Source organism: Bicyclus anynana, chromosome 23, assembly GCF_947172395.1.
Source record: "Bicyclus anynana chromosome 23, ilBicAnyn1.1, whole genome shotgun sequence".
In the NCBI taxonomy this organism is placed as follows: domain Eukaryota; kingdom Metazoa; phylum Arthropoda; class Insecta; order Lepidoptera; family Nymphalidae; genus Bicyclus; species Bicyclus anynana.
The window spans coordinates 9,775,455-9,797,875 of NC_069105.1; the positions used below are offsets into that span (position 1 = coordinate 9,775,455).

General features: G+C 37.0%; 1 protein-coding gene across 1 annotated transcript in view; it reads right to left on the minus strand.

Annotated features, from left to right (window-relative positions):
- The window catches only part of LOC112053181 (E3 ubiquitin-protein ligase goliath), a 126,725-nt gene that overhangs the window by 10,630 nt on the left and 93,674 nt on the right, over positions 1-22,421 (minus strand). The window contains exons 4-8 of the mRNA XM_052888644.1: positions 21,923-22,022; positions 5,205-5,337; positions 2,654-2,771; positions 2,020-2,091; positions 95-177 (exon numbers count right to left, since the gene is read on the minus strand). Coding sequence (XP_052744604.1) covers positions 95-177; positions 2,020-2,091; positions 2,654-2,771; positions 5,205-5,337; positions 21,923-22,022 — 506 coding nt within the window. The remainder of the gene's footprint in view (positions 1-94; positions 178-2,019; positions 2,092-2,653; positions 2,772-5,204; positions 5,338-21,922; positions 22,023-22,421) is intronic.

A 22,421-nucleotide genomic window follows, 5' to 3' on the forward strand; every position in this document is an offset into this window, starting at 1 on the left:
GCATTGTACGTAGTGAATTTGACCTCAAAATATTAATTCAATACAACAGCAATACAAAAAAACAACAATCAATAAGGTACAACGTATGACTCACCGACAAGGAAGCGAGCGCAGAGTCTCGGACACCTTGTATGGCTCGATGCAGATCGCGCAACATTCGCCGTCGCCTTGTACTTCCTGGAACAAACACGTTGTGTGACACTGGACCGACAGTCGGCCGTGACCCGACGGAGTGTCCGACTGTCGGCTGTCGGCCGTGAACCGGGTTTTTGTTATATCAATTACCCGACTGCCAAAATGCCTATTCGATCGAGCAATCATAATCAGAATCATTTATTTGCAAGAAACATTAAAGGAGATGGTCCAAAATTGTATGGAGCCCAGGATCAATCATTGTTCCCTAGCGGAAATAAAAGAAGATATTTTTTTAACTATTTTTCATTAGTTATACAAATCTACGAATTTACTTTAATTCTTTTGAAATAATATTAATTATCTCCCAGGAAATGCAACATTAATAAGGGTAATAATAGCGTATAAATGACGTTTTCAATGCAGTAATCGATTTGACGTTTGCTGTCAATTGTCATGTCATATTTGCTTTAGGAGCGCCATATTGAGTTATCTCAAAAACTTGAGTTTTTATTTTATTTATTTCTTTTTATTTAGTTACATTTATTCACTTTAATAAATTTTAATAAAATCCTTTTATTTTTTAAATTTTAATGATACGGGGTACAAGAGTGGATCTGAAATGGACCATCTCCTTTGGTTATAGATGTTCTTATGTATTAGGTAAAAATGTTTCACCATTAATAGGTACACAAATATTTAATTAATAAAATTAAAATTATATAAATGGACACTGAACAGGGAAGAGATCAACTGTCGGCCGTGACCCGACCGAATGTCTGACAGTCCGTGAACCGAGCTTTTGATATATCAATATTTTTCCGACTGCCGAAGTATCTGTGTTTCAAACATTGCATGATACTGGACAGGGAAGTGACCGACAGTCGGCCATGACCCGACGATATGTCCGACAGGTGACGCTAAGGAGTATCCGAAACTCGGCCGTGAACCTGGTTTTTGTTATACCAATATTTACTCGACTGCCGAAGTGTCTGTGTCACGATTGTCGGTCACATAACATTAATAACATCAATTAAACAAAACTGCATAAACTACGCCTGTACCACGACTTTAAAGATCTATCGAGGTTCAGTTATTCTTTAAATCCAAAATTCCCATTATTTTATCATATTTTTCGGACTCGGATTTTTTGATTTTTTAATTTACTTAATTATTTTTATTTGCTACCTACTTTCATTTAATTATTCGTGACACAAAAACCATCTTATTTTCTATAAAATAGAAAGAAACTAAAGAGTGCAAGGAAAACAGTAAAAACAAAGGTATTATTTTTCCAAACAAACCAATATTTGACAGAACAGACAGTCAGGGCTACGTAAAAAATACAATTAACTAATTCTTCTGAGAAAGAAGAAAAGCCTGATGGACATTAATTCACCTGTTTATCGTTCACTGATTGTAGACTAGACTTTGTTTACATAAATTAAGTAAACAAAGTCAATCTATACGTAACAATACGTCTTGTTCTTTGTTGTCAAAGAGAAAAAGGCATCCGCAATCAAGTTTTTCTAAACAAAACAGATTTGATAAACTTATCTAATCAACATTTTAAGCATCCGCATACTAATGTTTTTTTTTTATATTCTTTACAAATTAGCCCTTGACTACAATCTCACCTGATGGTAAGTGATGATGCAGTCTAAGACGGAAGCGGGCTAACTTGTTAGGAGGAGGATGAAAATCCACACCCCTTTCGGTTTCTACACGGCATCGTACCGGAACGCTAAATCGTTATTTAATTTTATTTTATCTGGAGATTCACACTTCTTCCTTTTTGGAAGTCGATTAAAATAAAAATCGTTTTTTTTTTTAGTTTTATTATTTGAAAAAGTTAATTAGTAACTCTGAACGGGCATTTTAACTCACCCTGTCATCAGATTTCAAATTCTTCACGGGTATTTTAGACAGAGCCTTCTTTGCAGCACAGCATAATCGTTTCTGAAATAATAAAAAAAATTAAATTAAGCCACAAAATCTTACTTAATACAATTTAAAACATTGAATTAAAAATTAGTTTGCTGAATAATATTTAGAATTATATTTTATTATTAAAATTAGATTTTAAGTTTAGAGTATTTTTATGATCAGAAGGTATTTAAAAAATGTCGTGTAGAAACCGAAAGGGGTGTAGATTTTCATCCTCCTTCTAACAAGTTAGCCCGCTTCCATCTTAGATTGCATCATCACTTACCATCACGTGAGATTATAGTCAAGGGCTAACTTGTAAAGAAAAAAATGCTGGCGGCCCGAGACGGTGATGTTTGGAAATTTAAACATGATGCCTATGTCCAGCAGTGGACGTCCATCGGCTAACAATGATGATGATGACATGCTTAACGGTTCATGCTCTCTGCTCCCCGCGCGCTCGACTTCACATCCGCGCAGTCCGTTCCCACCGTCGCCCGCATATCATGGGATTGTCATCAGCGAACTTGCTAAGTTATAATAAAACCTTTAAAAAACCTAACTAAGGGATAGAGTCAAAGAATGAAACAATTACCGAGAGCCGGTCCTTAGCGTGGATGTATCTGAACCGCTGTATGTAGTAGAACACCAGCCACGCCAGCGATATCACCATCAGCACTATAAACGATATCGACACGAACAGCACCGAAGTCCTAGAACCACCACAAACAACATAATATAAATTAATAAGTAAAAAAAACGCGCGTGCTTTAGACCACACGACTGTAAAGCTTCTTTAAAAATAAAATATTACGTGACAGAGAAACTTAAAAAATAGTAGCGGTTATTAGCGCCATCTCTCGTGTCGGACTTGCTTTACTTCACAGGATCCTATACTTAAGCCATATTGGATGTGTACTGTTTCCCAACAAACAAATTAAAAACGATGGTATAAATCAAAATTCATGGTCATTTCAAATCAAATAATATATTTTTTTTTTAATTTTTTAAAAAGTTTTTCGCAAAGCATTCCCCTCCCCACTCGGGAAAGACTGTGCTAGGAGTGTTCTCCTGTTTTACTTGTAAAACACATACGATTACTACTATAATGTAAAGTGATTGAGGAAGAAGCAAAAGAATGAAAACGTATTTTGAAATGATATAGCTCACTTGACTTGAACGGGTGATTGATGATTGCCTACTTTTTTATTCTTCCTTAGCCCTTGACTATAACAATCTCAACCTATGGTAAGTGATGATGCAATCTAAGATGGAAGCGGGAAGATGTGAAGATGAAACATGAATTGAACGGGCTCATATATGATATAGCATAATATCTCTAAAAACTCCGTGCATACTCCAACGTCGAAACTCACGTGAGTTTTAGCCGTGTTTCTTAATAAATTAATATGAATAACACTCACTATAGTTTAAATTCTAGAATACCTCTAAAAAGTTTGAAAAGCGAATTTTGAAAATCTGATACAAATATTGTTTGTATCTAAAATAAAAACTTTCTAGCGTCTACGGTTTAATTTATTGTACGTACGGGTAAAAAGTACCCGTCTCGGCCGAACTGAGAGCGTAGGCAAAATAAAAATAAAATATATTAATATACATTCATACTATTCACATAATTACAGTATATATATAAATAGATATTAATTAATAAATAAATGGGTTAGTTAGTTAAACTTCCATTTATTTTAGTCCAATAAAAACATAATTTACTAAACAAAAATTTAAAAAAGTACTCTCGTAATCAATTTGATATTGACATAAATATTCGTTACAAGTTTTTCCAAAGATAAGTGTCACGGTTTTTAGAGGTTTTCCTTAAAACAATAATTAATTAACTTATGAGCCAAATCGATACTGAGTTAACATAAGTTGATCGCATATTGACAAATGATGAAAATAGTGCGTAAAAATGCATTTTTAAGCGTACAACGAATACGCTATTTATTTACGTATTTAATTACGTAGAAAAACTAAAAATTTAAACGCATTTAAACATAGTTGAACTTTTAATATGAAAAAGATTTGTGTCACTGTTATTTTAATAATATTTAATATTGTTAATATTTGCTTTATATTTCAATAACATGTTTCACAGTTTTATGCGCATATGTGGGCATCCCATCTGTGGCAAGTAATCTAAATAATTTCATGTCGCGCCAAACGCCCCTTGATGATGCCGATCATGACGCGCGTGCCGTTGCCCACCAGCCGCCTCCTCGGCCTTCCACTTGTACGTGAACACCGCGCTTATGTCGCCTGCATCATACACGGTACAAGTTGATATACGAACTTGTTGATGTTGCTGTTGATGTGCGTGTAGGTGCGCCCCTTGATGATGCCGATCATGACGCGCGTGCCGTTGCCCACCAGCCGCGTGATCTCCTCGCCCTTCCACTTGTACGTGAACACCGCGCTTATGTCGCCTGCATCAAACGCGGTACAAGTTGATATACGAACTTGTTGATGTTGCTGTTGATGTGCGTGTAGGTGCGCCCCTTGATGATGCCGATCATGACGCGCGTGCCGTTGCCCATCAGCCGCGTGATCTCCTCGCCCTTCCACTTGTACGTGAACACCGCGCTTATGTCGCCTGCATCTAACGCGGTACAAGTTGATATACGAACTTGTTGATGTTGCTGTTGATGTGCGTGTAGGTGCGCCCCTTGATGATGCCGATCATGACGCGCGTGCCGTTGCCCACCAGCCGCGTGATCTCCTCGCCCTTCCACTTGTACGTGAACACCGCGCTTATGTCGCCTGCATCAAACGCGGTACAAGTTGATATACGAACTTGTTGATGTTGCTGTTGATGTGCGTGTAGGTGCGCCCCTTGATGATGCCGATCATGACGCGCGTGCCGTTGCCCACCAGCCGCGTGATCTCCTCGCCCTTCCACTTGTACGTGAACACCGCGCTTATGTCGCCTGCATCAAACGCGGTACAAGTTGATATACGAACTTGTTGATGTTGCTGTTGATGTGCGTGTAGGTGCGCCCCTTGATGATGCCGATGATGACGCGCGTGCCGTTGCCCACCAGCCGCGTGATCTCCTCGCCCTTCCACTTGTACGTGAACACCGCGCTTATGTCGCCTGCATCAAACGCGGTACAAGTTGATATACGAACTTGTTGATGTTGCTGTTGATGTGCGTGTAGGTGCGCCCCTTGATGATGCCGATCATGACGCGCGTGCCGTTGCCCACCAGCCGCGTGATCTCCTCGCCCTTCCACTTGTACGTGAACACCGCGCTTATGTTGCCTGCAACAAACGTTTGTTTCTTTGACTGAGGATAATTTGTATACTAATTCAAATCAATTTATTTTAAACATTAGAATATAATTCCACGCGGTTGCATCTCCGTAAGACCCCATTCGCATTCAAATATAGTATGAAGTTAATAAGGGTCTATTTCCAACGCCCAAAATTGAAAATGCAACACAGCTCGAAGAAAAGCGTCGCGTTTTAAAAACGCTGACGTGTGAACATATATATGGAAATGCATTTGTTCTATTTGAACACTTCTTTAACGTCCGTTAAGAGCGCTTGAGCGAATAGGAAATGGCTAAATCTATATTAATATTATAAAGCTGAAGAGTTTGTTTGTTTAATTGAACGCGCTAATTTCAGGAAGTGGTCCGATTTGAAAAATTATTTCAGTGTTAGATTGCCCATTTATCGAGGAAGGCTATAGGCTATATATTATCTCCGTATTTCTACGGGAACGGGAACCACACGGGTGAAACCGCGCGGCGTCAGCTAGTCCTCTATAAAATGCTTAAAACTGTAATGCAACAATCGTTATCATTTTAACAACTGACACATCAATAATAATGTACACATATTGACACTAATTATGACGTGTCATAATTACCCACTAATCGTAAAATACAAAATCACGCTTTGTTTACATATATGTTACATGCCGCTTCGCTCGTCGCTCCGCCCGCATTGGACTCGCGGCCTTATTCAACACGTGTACGTAACTGGAACGCTGATTCGGCAAATCGCACGGGTGCATAGTGACATGGAAATTTACCACACTTCTTCACTTACGCTCGAAGACGTCGTTAGTTTAATTAGTTTGTAATTTTTATATTAATAAATTCATTTTAAGAACCAAGAACTCTTTCTTCTGGACACTCCTGCATCGGCGAACGTAAATGGCGCAGTTACGGTAGGATCTCGGGTCGAGTCGTGAGAAATAGTGCCAACTTCGCATCGTCTTCTCACCTCGATAGACTTTCAAGTTTCACCGAGATCGAACGTGTAGCCACGCAGTGAGGATTCCAGAAACAGAATCGAGTCAGCAAGAAAGAATGTTCACGTAAGTACGCTGAATTTTCCAGTGTCCTACATCCTTTATTAAACACCTAAGTAGTAATAGTATTTTTTTTTTAGTAGATTAAATTATTATTCAAAATTTTCCACTCAAGGAAAGAACCAAAACCTAGCGTTAGTAGTAGGCTTAAGGACCAGGACTCTAGGCGTAAAATAGATAATAATATGTCCGACTTAGAGAATATATATAAAGCTCTCCGCTTAGTCCCGGACTTTGACGGGAACCCGAATACTCTAACTAGATTTATTAAATTATGCGACCAGCTCGTCGTGCAGTATGGCAGCGGGCTCGAATTAAATAATTTAGGATTAATTAACGGTATTCTTAATAAGATATCGGGTCCGGCCGCTCGACTGATTAATACGAACGGGATACCTACCGATTGGGCAGGTATTCGCAAAGCGCTTATTAATAACTTTAGTGATCAAAGAAATGAAATAGCGTTATATAATGATTTATCTCTACTCAGTCAGGGTTCTAAAACACCTCAGGAATTTTACGAATCCTGCCAAAACCTTTTTAGTACGATAATGACATATGTATCTTTACACGACACATTGCAAACTACCATAGAAGCTAAGAGAGATTTGTATAAAAAGCTCACCCTTCAGGCCTACCTAAGAGGTCTAAAGGATCCGCTGGGCTCACGCATTAGATGCATGCGCCCTGATACGATCGAAAAAGCTCTCGAGTTTGTCCACGAGGAAACTAATACGATATATTTGCAAAGTAGAAGTAGCCATATGCCAGATAGGAAATTTTCACCGCAAGCACCATTAAATTACAATCATCAGCCTATCCGTAATTTCAATATTCCGTTCAGTAATAACCCCTTACCACATTTTAATAAACCTATGAACTTTAACATGCCCGGTCCGTCTAGACCGCAGCAACAGGGTTATCATGCACCCCCACAATTTAGCCAGTTTAGGTCACCTATGACACGTACGCAGCAAATGTTCAGCGCGCCGCTGTCTGGCAACAACCAGCGTAGCGCAGTGTTCAAATTGCCGCCAAAGCACAATACCTCTACGCCAATGAGCGGTGTCAGCCGCTTCGCTAGCAAACCATTGCCACCGTCCGGCTGGAATTGGGCGAGACAAGGTAATCCACCACCTACTAATTATTTTAAATCTAGAGATGTCAATCTGAATGAATGTTCGAATTATGATGACTATTACAATTACTATCCCGACTGTGACGAATATTACTATGACTCTAACAATGACGTAGATTACTATAACTACCAGCACTATGACCAATATCCTTATTACTACAACACCCCTCATGACCCTCATGACATGACCAACGATTGCAATGCCCAGATTACTGACGAACAACCGCAGACGTCCAACGATCAGGATTTTCAGGGAGTTTCGAAACCCAGCAAATTAAAATAGAACTTAATTTGCAGACTCATAGACAATTACCTTATATACGAATTTCCGATCCACCTTTGAATTTTCTTATAGATACAGGGGCCAATCAGTCTTTTATCAGCCCCGAGGCAGTTGAAAATTATTTTTATAATGTTCCACTAAATTACGATCCGTTTGAAGTTACAAATGTTCACGCTACAACTAAAAATGATTTTTCCATAATTTTACCATGTTTTCCAGAAGTTAATGATAATGACACTATGAAGTTATTCGTGTATAAATTTCACGATCATTTTGACGGTTTAATAGGTATGGATTTACTTACAAAATGGGAAGCTAAATTAGATCTTAAAGAACTAAGCTTAATTACTAAGTTCGCAGTTAATCCAATACAAATGTATAATTCTCGGAATTTAAATCTCTATGAAGATATAATTCCTGCTGAAAGATCTAAATTAGTTAGGTTACCAATTAATGCACCCGACGGTGATGTATTAATTGAAGAACAGATTGTCTGTAACTGTATAATAAGCGAATGCCTCGCTACAGTTGAGAACTGTCGTGGTATCGTTGAAGTCGTGAATCCAACTAAGAACGACATTATATTTTCATTAGATCAAGCTACGCAAGCAACCGTATTCAATGTTGAGTGTGCTCGTACTGAATACTTATCGCCGCGTGCTAAAGATATCATATCGCGAATACGAATGAACCATTTGAATGAAGAGGAAAAAGCTAACTTAACAACTCTTTGCTCAAAGTATGAAGACGTATTTTATGTTGAAGGTGAAGCGTTAACATTCACGAATAAGATTAAACATAGCATTAGAACAACCGACGAAATTCCTATTCACACTAAGAGTTATCGATATCCTTTTGTACATCGTGATGAAGTTCGAAGTCAGATTAGTAAGATGTTAGAACAGGGTATTATAAGACCTTCTGAGTCAGCTTGGAGCTCACCAATTTGGGTTGTACCAAAAAAGGTTGACGCATCCGGAAAAAAGAAATGGCGTCTGGTCGTTGACTTTCGAAAGCTTAACGAAAAGACAATCGACGACAAATACCCCATTCCCAATATTACAGACGTTCTAGACAAGTTAGGCAAATGTCAGTACTTTACCACCCTTGACCTTGCATCTGGATTTTACCAAGTGGAATTGAATCCTTCAGATATCCCAAAATCAGGCTTCCAAGTCGAAAATGGAAAATTTGAGTTCTTAAGAATGCCAATGGGATTGAAGAATTCCCCCTCTACTTTCCAACGCGTTATGGATAATGTTCTTAGAGGACTTCAAAACGTTATTTGTCTGGTATACTTGGACGACATAATTGTCTTCAGTACAAGTCTCCAGGAGCACATGGTTAACCTGGAAAAGGTATTCCAAAGATTGCGAGAGTCTAACTTTAAAATTCAATTAGACAAGTCTGAGTTCTTAAAACTCGAGACGGCTTATTTAGGACATATTATAAGTAGTGAAGGTATAAAACCTAACCCAGATAAAATTGCTGCTATTCAAAAGTATCCTATGCCTAAGACCCCCAAGGAAATAAAACAGTTCCTAGGACTCTTAGGGTACTATCGAAAATTTATACCTGATTTTGCTCGAATCACCAAACCAATGACAAAGTGTCTTAAAAAGGGAACTAAAATTACTTTTGATTCTAATTACGTTAATAGTTTTGAAAAGTGTAAAACTCTACTTACTAATGATCCCATCCTTAAATACCCAGACTTTGACAAGGACTTTATTCTGACTGCAGACGCATCGAATTTTGCAATAGGTGCAATACTCTCACAAGGGACAATTGGTTCCGACAAACCTATATCGTACGCTTCACGTACGTTGAATGATAGCGAAATAAATTACAGCACTATAGAAAAAGAATTATTAGCAATAGTATGGGCAACGAAATACTTTCGACCTTATCTTTTCGGTAGAAAATTCAAGATAGTAACTGATCATAAACCTTTGCAGTGGGTTATGAACCTTAAGGAACCGAACTCAAGACTTACAAGATGGCGACTGAAATTAAGCGAATATGATTTTACTGTAATTTATAAAAAAGGTAAGAATAACACTAATGCAGATGCACTATCACGCATTGAGATCTGTAACGAAGAAGTTAGTTCAATAGTAGCGAACCCCACCGAACGACCACCATCCTTAAATGACTCTGAAACCCTTACAGCACATACGGCAGACGAGAATCCTATACTTGAAATTCCTATAACGGACGATCCCTTAAATAAATTCCCTCGACAATTGTGTTTGACTATTGTAGGTGACATAAAAAAACGTACAACTGTGACTAAACCTTTTGACACTCATACTCGAACATCTGTTCAGTTATCTAGGTCAAATTTGGTGGAAAATCTTGTGAACGCAATCAAAGAATACGTGCAACCTAAAATTAAAACAGCCCTTTCTATAAATCCACCCCTTGCAATGTATGATATTATTCCAATTATACAGGATAACTTCAGAAGTTCGTCAATGAATTTAGTTTTAGCAAAAAAGGAGCTTGAGAACGTTAAAGAATTTTTAAAACAGCAAGACATCATTCGTCACTATCACGAAGGTAAAACGAACCATCGTGGTATAAACGAATGTTACCTATCTCTTTCCGCTAGATATTACTGGCCTAAGATGAAAGACCACATAAGTAAATTTATCAATGATTGTTCAATTTGTGGGCAAGCCAAGTACGATAGAAATCCAATAAGACCCCAACTTCAGTTAGTACCACCTGCAACTAGGCCTTTCGAAATAGTGCATATGGATAGTTTTACGGCGCAAAGTGAAAAATACGTAACTTTTATCGATGTATTTTCGAAATATGGTCAAGCATACTTACTTAGAGATGGCACAGCGGTTAGTGTTATACAAGCTCTGTTAACTTTTAGTACTCATCATAATTTACCTCTTACTATAATTACTGACCAAGGTACAGAATTCACTAATCAGATCTTCTCAGAATTTTGCAAAGTACATAAAATTACACATCATAAGACTTTAGCTCACTCTCCGAATGCTAACGGTAATATTGAACGTTTTCATTCGACAATATTAGAACATCTCCGCATTTTGAAATTACAGCACAAAGATGAATCCGTAATTAACTTAATGCCATATGCTATACTTGCATATAATAGTTCAGTTCATAGTTTTACTAAATGCAAACCATACGATATTATATTGGGACATACTGACCCTAGGGACCCAACTGACATTGACTTGACCCCACATTTACTCCAACAGTATATAGAAAACCATAAGAATAAAATGACGCAAGTTTATGACATAATCAATGACTCATCTTTAGCAAATCGATCCGCACTCATGGAAAATCGCAATAAAACTCGCGAACCCGAAGTTGAATATCAACCCGAGCAGCAAGTATTCATTAATAACCCTTACGCTAGTAGATCGAAACTTGCACCTCGTTTCACACATGATACCGTATTGGCTAACTCACCCATTCACATATACACTTCTAGGAAAAAGGGGCCTGTAGCTAAAGCTCGACTAAAACGTACCCCTAAAACGACCAAATTGTTACAGAATACTCGTGATGCTGCCCTTCGTTCTGACCATGGGACACGAGATAAAACTTGAAAGACTAGAAGATGGACCAGGACTTTTACCTTTCAAACTGGGACCAATGAGACTTACAACTGACCATCATATACTTTTACAATACGTAGACCTGACCGACATTCAGACCAATATCAATTTAATAGAAACTCAACTGACTAATATTAAAGACAAACTGGACAATGATACATATGCATTATATGAATTCCAGATTGATCACCTTGCAACTAAATTAGATAAAGCCACATCCCGCTTGTTAACTTTTGAGCCTAATCGTTCTAAAAGAGGTTTAATAGATGGTTTAGGCTCAGTAATAAAAAGTATTACAGGTAATCTAGACTATAAAGATGCTTTAAAGTACGAAAACGCTATTCAAGTTCTTAAAAAAAATCAGAATAAAATGATATCTGAACAAAATCGTCATATTAGCCTTAATAAAGAGCTGATGAACGAACATACATCTATTTTAACGAAACTTGTTAATAACCAGGTTCAAGCATGCATGTTCTACTTAATTCTAACAAATATAGAACATATTCTCTGTTGAAATTCGCTAAATTCGGACAAGTTCTTTCAATTATTAATGATAATTTAGATAGTTTATTAGATGAGATAAGTAGGTTAGAAAACGCATTAGCATTTTGCAGTGAATCGCGCACTCATCATTCAATGCTTAGTATAGATATGATAAATAGTACTTTAGTTAGAATTAAAACTCTATATAGTAGGGATCAAATATTAGATTTAGACTTTAGAAATTATTATGACGTCGTAAAATCAGGTTCATACTTTAGTGGAAATCGCATAGTTTTCATATTTAAATTTCCAATAGTATCTCCACTTACCTTTTTCCTATACAAATTAGTCGTAGTACCAAATAAGTTTAATCAGGTTATTATTCCTCCTTTTCCTTACCTTGCCTTAACTGGAAATATTCACGTGTACATTGAGGCTGAATGCCCGAAGGTAGAAACACAGTTTATCTGTGAGAAAGAAATCAATCATCAACTGAGATCCACTCCAGACTGCATCAGCAATATAATCGAAGGAAAACCGACGGACACCTGCAAGAAAATCATCATCAACCTGACGAGGCCAGCAATGGAAAAATTGGACGATCGTCACTACGCAGTTGTATTCTCAAACCCAACTCGAATACGACTTACCTGTGAAAGAGATGAACTTAACACTGTATCCGGAAGTTTCTTAGCTACTATACCACACAACTGTGTACTTCACACAGATGAATTCACCTTAGCCAATGTTAACGACCGAATAAGAAGACATCCGAAGATCGTCAGAAGCAAGAAGCATCCCACGAACAACTGTCAGCAACTTTTCCCTTAAACTTCAAGAAATAGTTGCTGATTCGAAGGGGGAGGTGTTACATGCCGCTTCGCTCGTCGCTCCGCCCGCATTGGACTCGCGGCCTTATTCAACACGTGTACGTAACTGGAACGCTGATTCGGCAAATCGCACGGGTGCATAGTGACATGGAAATTTACCACACTTCTTCACTTACGCTCGAAGACGTCGTTAGTTTAATTAGTTTGTAATTTTTATATTAATAAATTCATTTTAAGAACCAAGAACTCTTTCTTCTGGACACTCCTGCATCGGCGAACGTAAATTATACCTACTCAATATTTTTTTGTTATTGTTTTCTTTTATATCACTGTATTGTTCGTTATAATTAAAACGTCAGGCAGGCATTTTGACAATCGTCATTGGTCGTTATAATAAAAAAAAATCACAAATCAAAAACAATTAACAATCGTCATTTTATCATAGGTTAATTATAATAACCGGGACCGATTAAACTTAGCCATAACCACAGAGTAACCAGAGTCAGTGTTTACAAGCAACGTACTGAAGCCGGCCAAACTCATTAAAAAACCGCATACATATGCGGTTGTCATAGTTTGTATATGCGGCATATATACACTTTACTCATAATTTGTATTGCAAAATTTAACAATAACAACAATTACGTAAATTAATACAATGATTAATAATTACCAATAAAAAATACTCCATCTTATTTCTTTAGTTTCTGTGAACAGTCTTTAAAATATTTAATAACATAACACGCTGTTTATCTATACTAATATAATAAAGCTGAAGAGTTTGTTTGTTTGTTTGTTTGATTGAACGCGCTAATCTCTGGGACTACTGGTCCGACTTGAAAAATTCTTTCAGTGTTAGATAGCCCATTTATTAAGGAAGGCTATAGGCTATATATTATCCCTGTATTCCTACGGGAACGGGAACCACGCGGGTGAAACCGCGCGACGTCAGCTAGTCTTGAATAATATTGAATATTACTGATGCGACGGTTCGTGTCGAACTGACTAGAGAATGTATTACTTTTTGAATTTCGTATTTGGAGCGGCTACGACACCGTCGTGTTCCGTACGCACCATCTGTATATTATTGATTTATCTGTGGCTTTTACGTGCTCTCCGAGGCATGGGGCAACTTACTTACTTACTTACACAATACACACATCACTACTTAGCCGGTAGGTAGGTAAGCGTTAGGCCCTTAGATACATAGATAATAAGTGTCAAAGGTTATGCCTTTGTTATGAGTACCTACTAAGATAGCTAAAGGAGATGGTCCAAAATTGTATGGAGCCCAGCTCCAGTCATTGTACCCTAGCGGAAATAAAAGAAAATATTTATTTAAACTATTTTTGATTATACAAATTTACGAATTTACCTTAATTCTTTCGAAATAATATTCACTATCTCGCAAGAAATGCATCACTATTAAGGGTAATAATGGCGGAGTGATGACGTTTTCAATGCAGTAATCGATTTGACGTTTGCTGTCAATTGTCATGTCATAGTTGCTTTAAGGGCGCCATCCTGATATAACTCAAAAACTACAAAATTACTTTTTATTTAGTTACATTTATTCACTTTAATAAATTTTAATAAGATCCTTGTAATTTTATTGATACAAGAGTGGACCTGAAATGGACCATCTCCTTTATCATACTAATTTATAAACTACATATAAATATTTATACATAGGCACAGAAAACATATGCACAGGCAGGAAAATAAACTCGAAGATAAAAGTTTCATCGTGACACATTTTTTGTCTGGAACACAATGGTGAGTGTGCCATCTCCATTATCTTTGAAATGTAGATTAAAGTTTATTTACCAATACACTAATTAGTTAGTTACGTAAACACAATGAAGTATACAAAATCTGGTTACGTGACTCCTTCGCAAGTTATAATTAATTTATCGGTGATAATTACTTGGTAATCGGCGCGTCGTAGGTAGATACCTACCGTGTACTCAATGTATCATAACGCATTCAGATAACAAGATTGTATTGTGTAATACATAACTAATGTGCACTGATTTGGGTAGTGATAACTTATGTTAAGTGTTACCAGTTGTATAACTTGTAAGAGTTCTTTTTTTTTTATCTTTACAAGTTAGCCCTTGACTACAATCTCACCTGATGGTAAGTGATGATGCAGTCTAAGATGGAAGCGGGCTAACTTGGTAGGAGGAGGATGGAAATCCACACCCCTTTCGGTTTATACACGGCATCGTACCGGATCGCTAAATCGCTTGGCGGTACGTCTTTGCCGGTAGGGTGGTAACTAGCCACGGCCGAAGCCTCCCACAAATTAAGAAAATCTCAATCTGCCCAGCCGGGGATCGAACCCAGGACCTCCGTTTTGTAAATCCACCGCGCATACCACTGCGCCACGGAGGCCGTTGGTAAAGGTAATTTGGTTTGCGTAAAAACGATAACGTTGATTGTAATAATCCACGCCTTAAATATTCGTGAGATACGTTATAATTATACTGCGTGTGCTGTAGCATGGTGCGGGTGACAGTTGCCTGTATGACGTTCACAATACGTACTATTATGGTGATTCGGCAAACTTTCAAGAATGAAACAAACTGTCTGAAATTAATAACTAGGTATACGAAATACAACATTATATCTGGTAGTATTATCATGCGTAAATATTTGTATTATTGACATCTATTGCTAGCCACAAACGGTCAATTATTCTCACGTTTCTGTAGCACCCACGACTATTTGATCGTGTGTTGGTCACTGCGTAAATGACTTGTATAGTTTGCCGCGTGGGTACTGCCGTTTGCTTTTCAGAAACGTGAGAATAATGGGGATGATGACTAGGTTTGAATATATTGATTTTTATGATACATTCGGGTAAATAAGGTCAATGTTAACTAATTTATACATAAAAAGCAAAGATTGACTGGATATTTCCAAATTATATAAGATTATAAAATTTCAAAATCTACTAAAAATATTTTATCGTAATTAGATGAAAATTCATACAGTTTTAGCTTCCTTACATTAAATGTGACATTTTTTAATATATGAACTATAAACATAAACGCACAAATAACAAAGATATTAGTAATTTTGTTTAAACGCCCATACAAATCTAACGATCATTAATTGCCTACGACGTCATAAGTTCGTGCCATTTTGTATGGGGCGTTTTTCAGGGATCCGTGACAGCGCCGCAAATCTGACCCTTTAAAACCCTGTAGCTCCGAAAGTAATGATCGCAGATACCCTGTTAGTTTTACAAAATTGCTTTACTATTAGGGAACTCTTTATTTATTTATTTATTTATTTATTTGTAACGCCAACAATGACAGCAGAAAACATTATATATAAGTGAGTTACAAAATTCTTGAACTACTGCAGCCATCTTTTACAGGCATTCACAACACTGCAGAGTCCGGTTAAAAACTTAAAGTAAAAGATTAACTTACAATCTAAAATAATTTACCAAAAATTTACAATAATAAAAAAAATAATTAAAATGTCAAAATCAAGAAGGTTTACAATGTTAATTTATCTTGATTTATATACAATTTAAAAAACTGTCATCATCCCTATTGACCGTCAATGGCGACCTTATAGTATCCTAGTAGTTCCGAGGCAAAGGCCCGAGTGAAGTCCGTCGGCAGTCGGCACGACAGACCTTAAGCGGTCATCGTTCCGACGAAGGCCAGCCACGGCGCGTCACCACGAACAATGGACGACAAAAACGGACACTCAATTTTATAATTGACTAGCGGACGCCCGCGACTTCGTCCGCGTGAAAATCGATGTAAACTTTCAACCCCTATTTCACACCCTTTTATTTACATTTTTGCAAGTTTTTTAAAGTATAATAATCAGTAATTTTCAATATTATCCAAAAAAAAAATGGCTTCTTGTGTTTTTAAATATTTTAAAAACTGTACACAAAAAGTAAAGAACTAAGATGGAGTAGGTATTTTTTATTAGTAGTTCTTGATTATTATATTAATTTACGTAATTATTGTTAGTGTTAAATTTTGAAATACAAATCATGGAAAAAGTTCGTTTAAGTATGCGGTTGTCAAGGAGACGCGTGACGTTTGTTTTTTTTAATGGGTTTCACTGGCTTCAGTACATTGCTTGTAAAGACTCACTCAGGTTACTCTGTGATATTCTGAGCTCACATGGGGTCATGCCTGAAAATCAGCTCTACAGTTACTTAGCTGTAGCATAGAGCTGAGGCAGCGCCCCATTCAGCCGAAGCCTTAGTATTAAATTAGTATTAAGTTAGTATTAATTCTCATGTTTTTTTCTTATTTATGTTATGTTGTTTGGCTGAATAAATGTTTTATTATTATTATTATTATTATATTTATTCAATGGGACACGCGCCAAAGTTATTCGCACATGCCATGCATATTGCAATAATATTATTATCATTAATGATATGAATTGATTGCTGACGTACGTCCGAGAGTACGTTTCAATCTTATCAAGTAAACTATCGTTAACAAATAACACTTTCGTACACACTTATCGGAGATATCGAAACTAATCATCGATCAAATAATTAATTATCATGTAAAATATAACATTTATTTTTTTAATTTTATAATGTCATCGTTATTTTATAAGCATTTTCGAAATAAAGCCGTCAAGGTTTGCTACTTCCAACGAAATTTATTATTATTTACAAACTAGCGGACGCCCGCGACTTCGTCCGCGTATACTTTCAAACACCGCTGCCCTACCCTACCCCTACCCTGCCCCTACCCTACCCCTACCCTACCCCTACTCTACCCCTACCCTACCCCTACCATACCCTATCCCTACCCTAACCCTACCCCGTTTTTTAATTATTATTAATATGAACTTTATACAATAACAATAAAGCTCAAATTGACTACATTTTAGTTAGTAAACATTTGTATGGAAAAAGGAAAGGACTATTTTTATGGTTTTTCTGGCAATTATTCGAATTTTTCTCGCCGTAAAAACGATCCTAGAACTTCAACGAACATTTAAAAAAAAGAATTGGCCAAATTGGTCCAGGCGTTGTTGAGTTATGCGCTTACCAACGCATTTAGCGATTCATTTTTATATTATAGATTATCATAAAAATCTGTCGCAATAAATTTACTTGATAACAAACATTATTAGCATTTACCAGCCATAAGTACTCGTATCACACTAATATCATAGGCGAAAGTTTGTGTGTATGTTTGTTCCTCCTTCACACTTAAGCGATTTGGCTGAAATTTGGGATGGAAATAGATTTCATTTTGGATTAACACATAGGCTAATTTTCATCCCGGAAAAATCATGGTTCCCGCGGAATTTGTGAAAAACTGAATTCAACGCGTCCGCTAGTTAGAAATAAAATTTATTTAGCTTCTTAAATATTTCATTTTGAGGAAAACGATAGGAAAAAATTCCTAACACATCTGCATTTATTTGGAAACTGATTATAAAAGAATAAAATTTTCCGTAGTCGCAATTAATTTAAATAACTTCGCCATTTATTAACCAATTTTGAAAATTATTTTTTTGTATGAAAGAGTAGACTTCCAGATTGGTCCTATTCCATTTTCATGAAAATCGGTTAAGTAATTTTATGTTAAATCGAAATACGTCTTCCTTGAAGTCGGTTCCATTTTTATGTTAAAATGATTGTTACCAACTATGTTGGCCATAAGCCAGTTTCGTAAGCGAAGTTTTAGGAAAATAGCAAAACATGACTTTATGAAAGGCACAAGAACATACATTTTGTCTATATATGTATATAAAAATGAATTGCTGTTCGTTAGTCTCGCTAAAACTCGAGAACGGCTGAACGGATTTATCTCATTTTGGTCTTGAAATGTTCGTGGAAGTGTAGGGAAGGTTTAACAGGCGAGATAAATTAGACTTATTGCCGGTGAAACCTTAAAACTACCCTATTCTATTTTCCATACAAACGTTTAAGAGTCAATTTAAGGGTAGGGGTACGGTAGGATTAGGGTAGAATGGCACATAAGTCACAGCGAAGCTTGACCGGGTTCGCTAGTATAACATAAATCCTTTTACAAGCCGCGGAGTTACGAGTAGGAGTCAGCCTTTCTAATCCGAATCTCAATTAACGAAGAACTTTCTATCGTCACGAACAGGTTCATGATTCTTTGTAGTACCGTGTTACCATAAATGTACATGTCACGTCCTTTGAATTAACACTTCAAACTTCAAACCCACGCTTTCTAATTCAATCCGTTGAATATTCCACTCAAAATGTAATTTAGTTCGAATTGACTCGAATCCAATAACGAGTAATAAAAGTGAGTGAAAATAATAAAATCCTCACATGCTTCATCTATACAAAAAAATTTGCCTCTTCTATAATCAAATTAATATTAATATTCATCATTATTATCATTAACACCAGTCTCCTCTCGGAATGAATTATTATTAACTACTAGAACCTCACGGTTTCACCCGCGTAGTTTCCATTCCCGAGGGAATCATCATTATCAACCCATATTCGGCTCACTGTTGAGCACCAGTCTCCTCTCGGAATGAGAGGAGTTAGTCCACCACGCGGGTCCAATGCGGATTGGCAGACTTCACACACGCAGAGAATTAAGAACATTTTCAGGTATGCAGGTTTCTTCTCGATGTTTTTCCTTCACCATTTGAGATATGTGATATACCTATAATTTCATAAAATGCACATATCTGAAAAGTTGGAGGTGCATGCCCCTGACCGGATTCGAATCTACGCCCTTCGAATCGAAGGCAGAGAATCACGACACTCATAGTAGACCTTAAACAAATATATATTTTTTTTTATCTTTACAAGTTAGCCCTTGACTACAATCTAACCTGATGGTAAGTGATGATGCAATCTAAAATGGAATCTGGTTAACTTGTTAGGAGGAGGATGAAATCCACACCCCTTTCGGTTTCTACACGTCGTACCGCAACGCGAAATCGCTTGGCGGTACGTCTTTGTCGGTAGGGTGGTAACTAGCCACGGCCAAAGCCTCCCACCAGTCAGACCTGGACCAATTAAGAAAACCTCAATCGGTTCAGGCAGGGATCGAACTCAGGACCTCCGTCTTCTAAGTCCACTGCGCCACGGAGGCCGTCAAAAAAGTAGAGTTAGAGTTCGAACTCTCTAGAGTTAAGGTATTTGTTTGTATTGTATTCGGTTATGCGTAAAGATAACGTTCTTGATATCAAACAGAAACAAAGCAAAATAGTTTAGCGGCGAAACAACGAAACTATTACAATAAATTTACTTGATAGCAATCGTTAAGTATTTATTGCATTAAAAATAAAACTTAATATAACTTCTTAAATATTTCATTTTGAGGAAAACAATAGGGAAAAATTCCTAACATCTTCATTTGCATTTATTTGGAAAATGATTATAACATAATAGAGTATTTTCCCGGAGTTGCAATTAATTTAAATTATACTTTATTAGAAGTTAATGAATAACACATTTTTTAGCAAAAAATATTCCGTGATTTTTGTTTCCACATATATAGGGGAAATTATTGATTTGTATTATACAAAAATATAGGGGGAAATTATTCATTATTTATATCACTAAAAGTAAACGCTTGACTGTGATGAATGATTAACGCTTGACTATGTGTATATTTTATAAAAAACTAGCGGACGCCCGCAACTTCGCGTGGAATTCAGTTTTTCACGAATCCCGCGGGAACCATGGATTTTTCCGTGATGAAAAGTCTATGTATTAATCCAGGCTATAATATATCTTAATACCAAATTTCAGCTTATTCGGTTCAGTAGTTGAAAGAGTAACAAACATTCATATCATCAAAATCATCAGTTTTCGCAAATCTCGGGAAACCATGGATTTTTCGGAATAAAAAGTAGCCTATGTGTTAATCCAAAGTAAAATCTATTTCCATTCCAAATTTCAGCTAAATCGCTTCAGTAGTAGCGGCGTTATAGAGTAACAAACATCCAAACGTACATCCAAACATCCATACAAACTTTCGCGTTTATAATATTAGGAGGAGTATGATAGATAGTTAAAAGAATCCGTCCAATGATTTGATACTATCATTGATAACGTCGACCTGTAACTTGAAAACAAGTTATCGGCTCTCAGTTCAAATCTCGACAAGACCATGACGTCACAAAGCAACTCGTAGATACGTGCATCATTAAGTACACAATCAATCTGGGTTACGATTGATGATTTTGATCGCCGATCGCGATCTAGAGATAGACTGACGTCGGCCTAACGATACGGTAACTTTAAGACAAGTTATCGGCAGTTTTGGGTATAAAAAATTGAAATCTCAACGAGATGACGTCTCAACTTAAGCCACTCGTCATAGGTAGGTGTCAAATATCGTCATACGTCATAGGTTAGTTATCGACTCTCAGTTTTGGGCATAACAAATTGAAATCTCGACGAGATCATGACGTCACAAAGCAACTCGTCGTAGATAGGTGCATCATTCAGTACACGATCAATCTGGGTTACGATTGATGATTTTGATCGCTGATTGCGATCTAGATATACTGTATAACGTCGGCCTAACGATACGGTAACTTTAAGACAAGTTATCGACTCTCAGTTTTGGGCATAACAAATTGCAATCTCAACGAGATGACGTCTCAACTTAAGCCACTCGTCATAGGTAGGTGTCATATATCGTCATACGTCATACGTAAGTTATCGACTCTCAGTTTTGGGTTTAACAAATTGAAATCTCGACGAGACCATGACGTCACAAAGAAACTCATCGTTAATAGGAGCATCATTCCTAACGATACGGTAACTTTAAAATAAGTTATCGACTCTCAGTTTTGGGCATAACAAATTAAAATCTCACGTGGCGAGCACGCCACTGTTTGTAATGTTGTGTGTCGAGTCGAGTCGAGTGATTGACTCGTTTGTAAATAGTATGTTCAACCATTTATTCTTCCTATTATTTAAATTATCTATCAAATTTAATATATCCACGCGATCGACTACAGTTATGGGCTTCCTGATAGTGAGAGTTACAGAGTCAAATAGTATCCATTATTTATTCAACCGGCTTTGTTGTAGCTCTAAAACATAGATTCATCAACTTAACAAAATTAATTACTGTTCTTTCTTACTGGCAGTACCTACTTACTGTCTTTATTATTAAAAGTAAACTTAATTTTAAAGTAAGCATTTTAAAAGCTCAAACTTACGTCCGTTGTCAATGGTCAGTTTCATCTTCTCCAGCACCGTTGTGTCCCGATCGTTGTAGATGAGCACCGCCGAGGCGTTCGCCCGCCAAGCATTCTGAACCTTCAATCAAAGGGGATAAGGGTTATAATCTTTTAACTCTTTGCTAAGCAGCGATACGTTGAAAGCATCTTATTTACTTCATCATTATACAGGCCTCTTGTATGGACTTCCAAAAATCAAGGTCTCGCAGCATCTAGCGGCTCCCTACTACCCGGTCTATGTCGAAGTGGGGGGTCGATCGACACTGCGCTTTCCGGTGCGGGGTCTCTATTCCAGCACATTCGGACCCTAAAGTGCACGTTTTTCGAACGATGCGCCTATCCATTGCCATTTTAATTTCGCATAAAACGCACATTTCAGGCAAAAATAAAAAGCTGAAGAGTTTGTTTGTTTGGACGCGTTATTCTTGGGAATAATTATTTGAACTGAAAAATTATTTTTATGTTAGATAATCGTTTA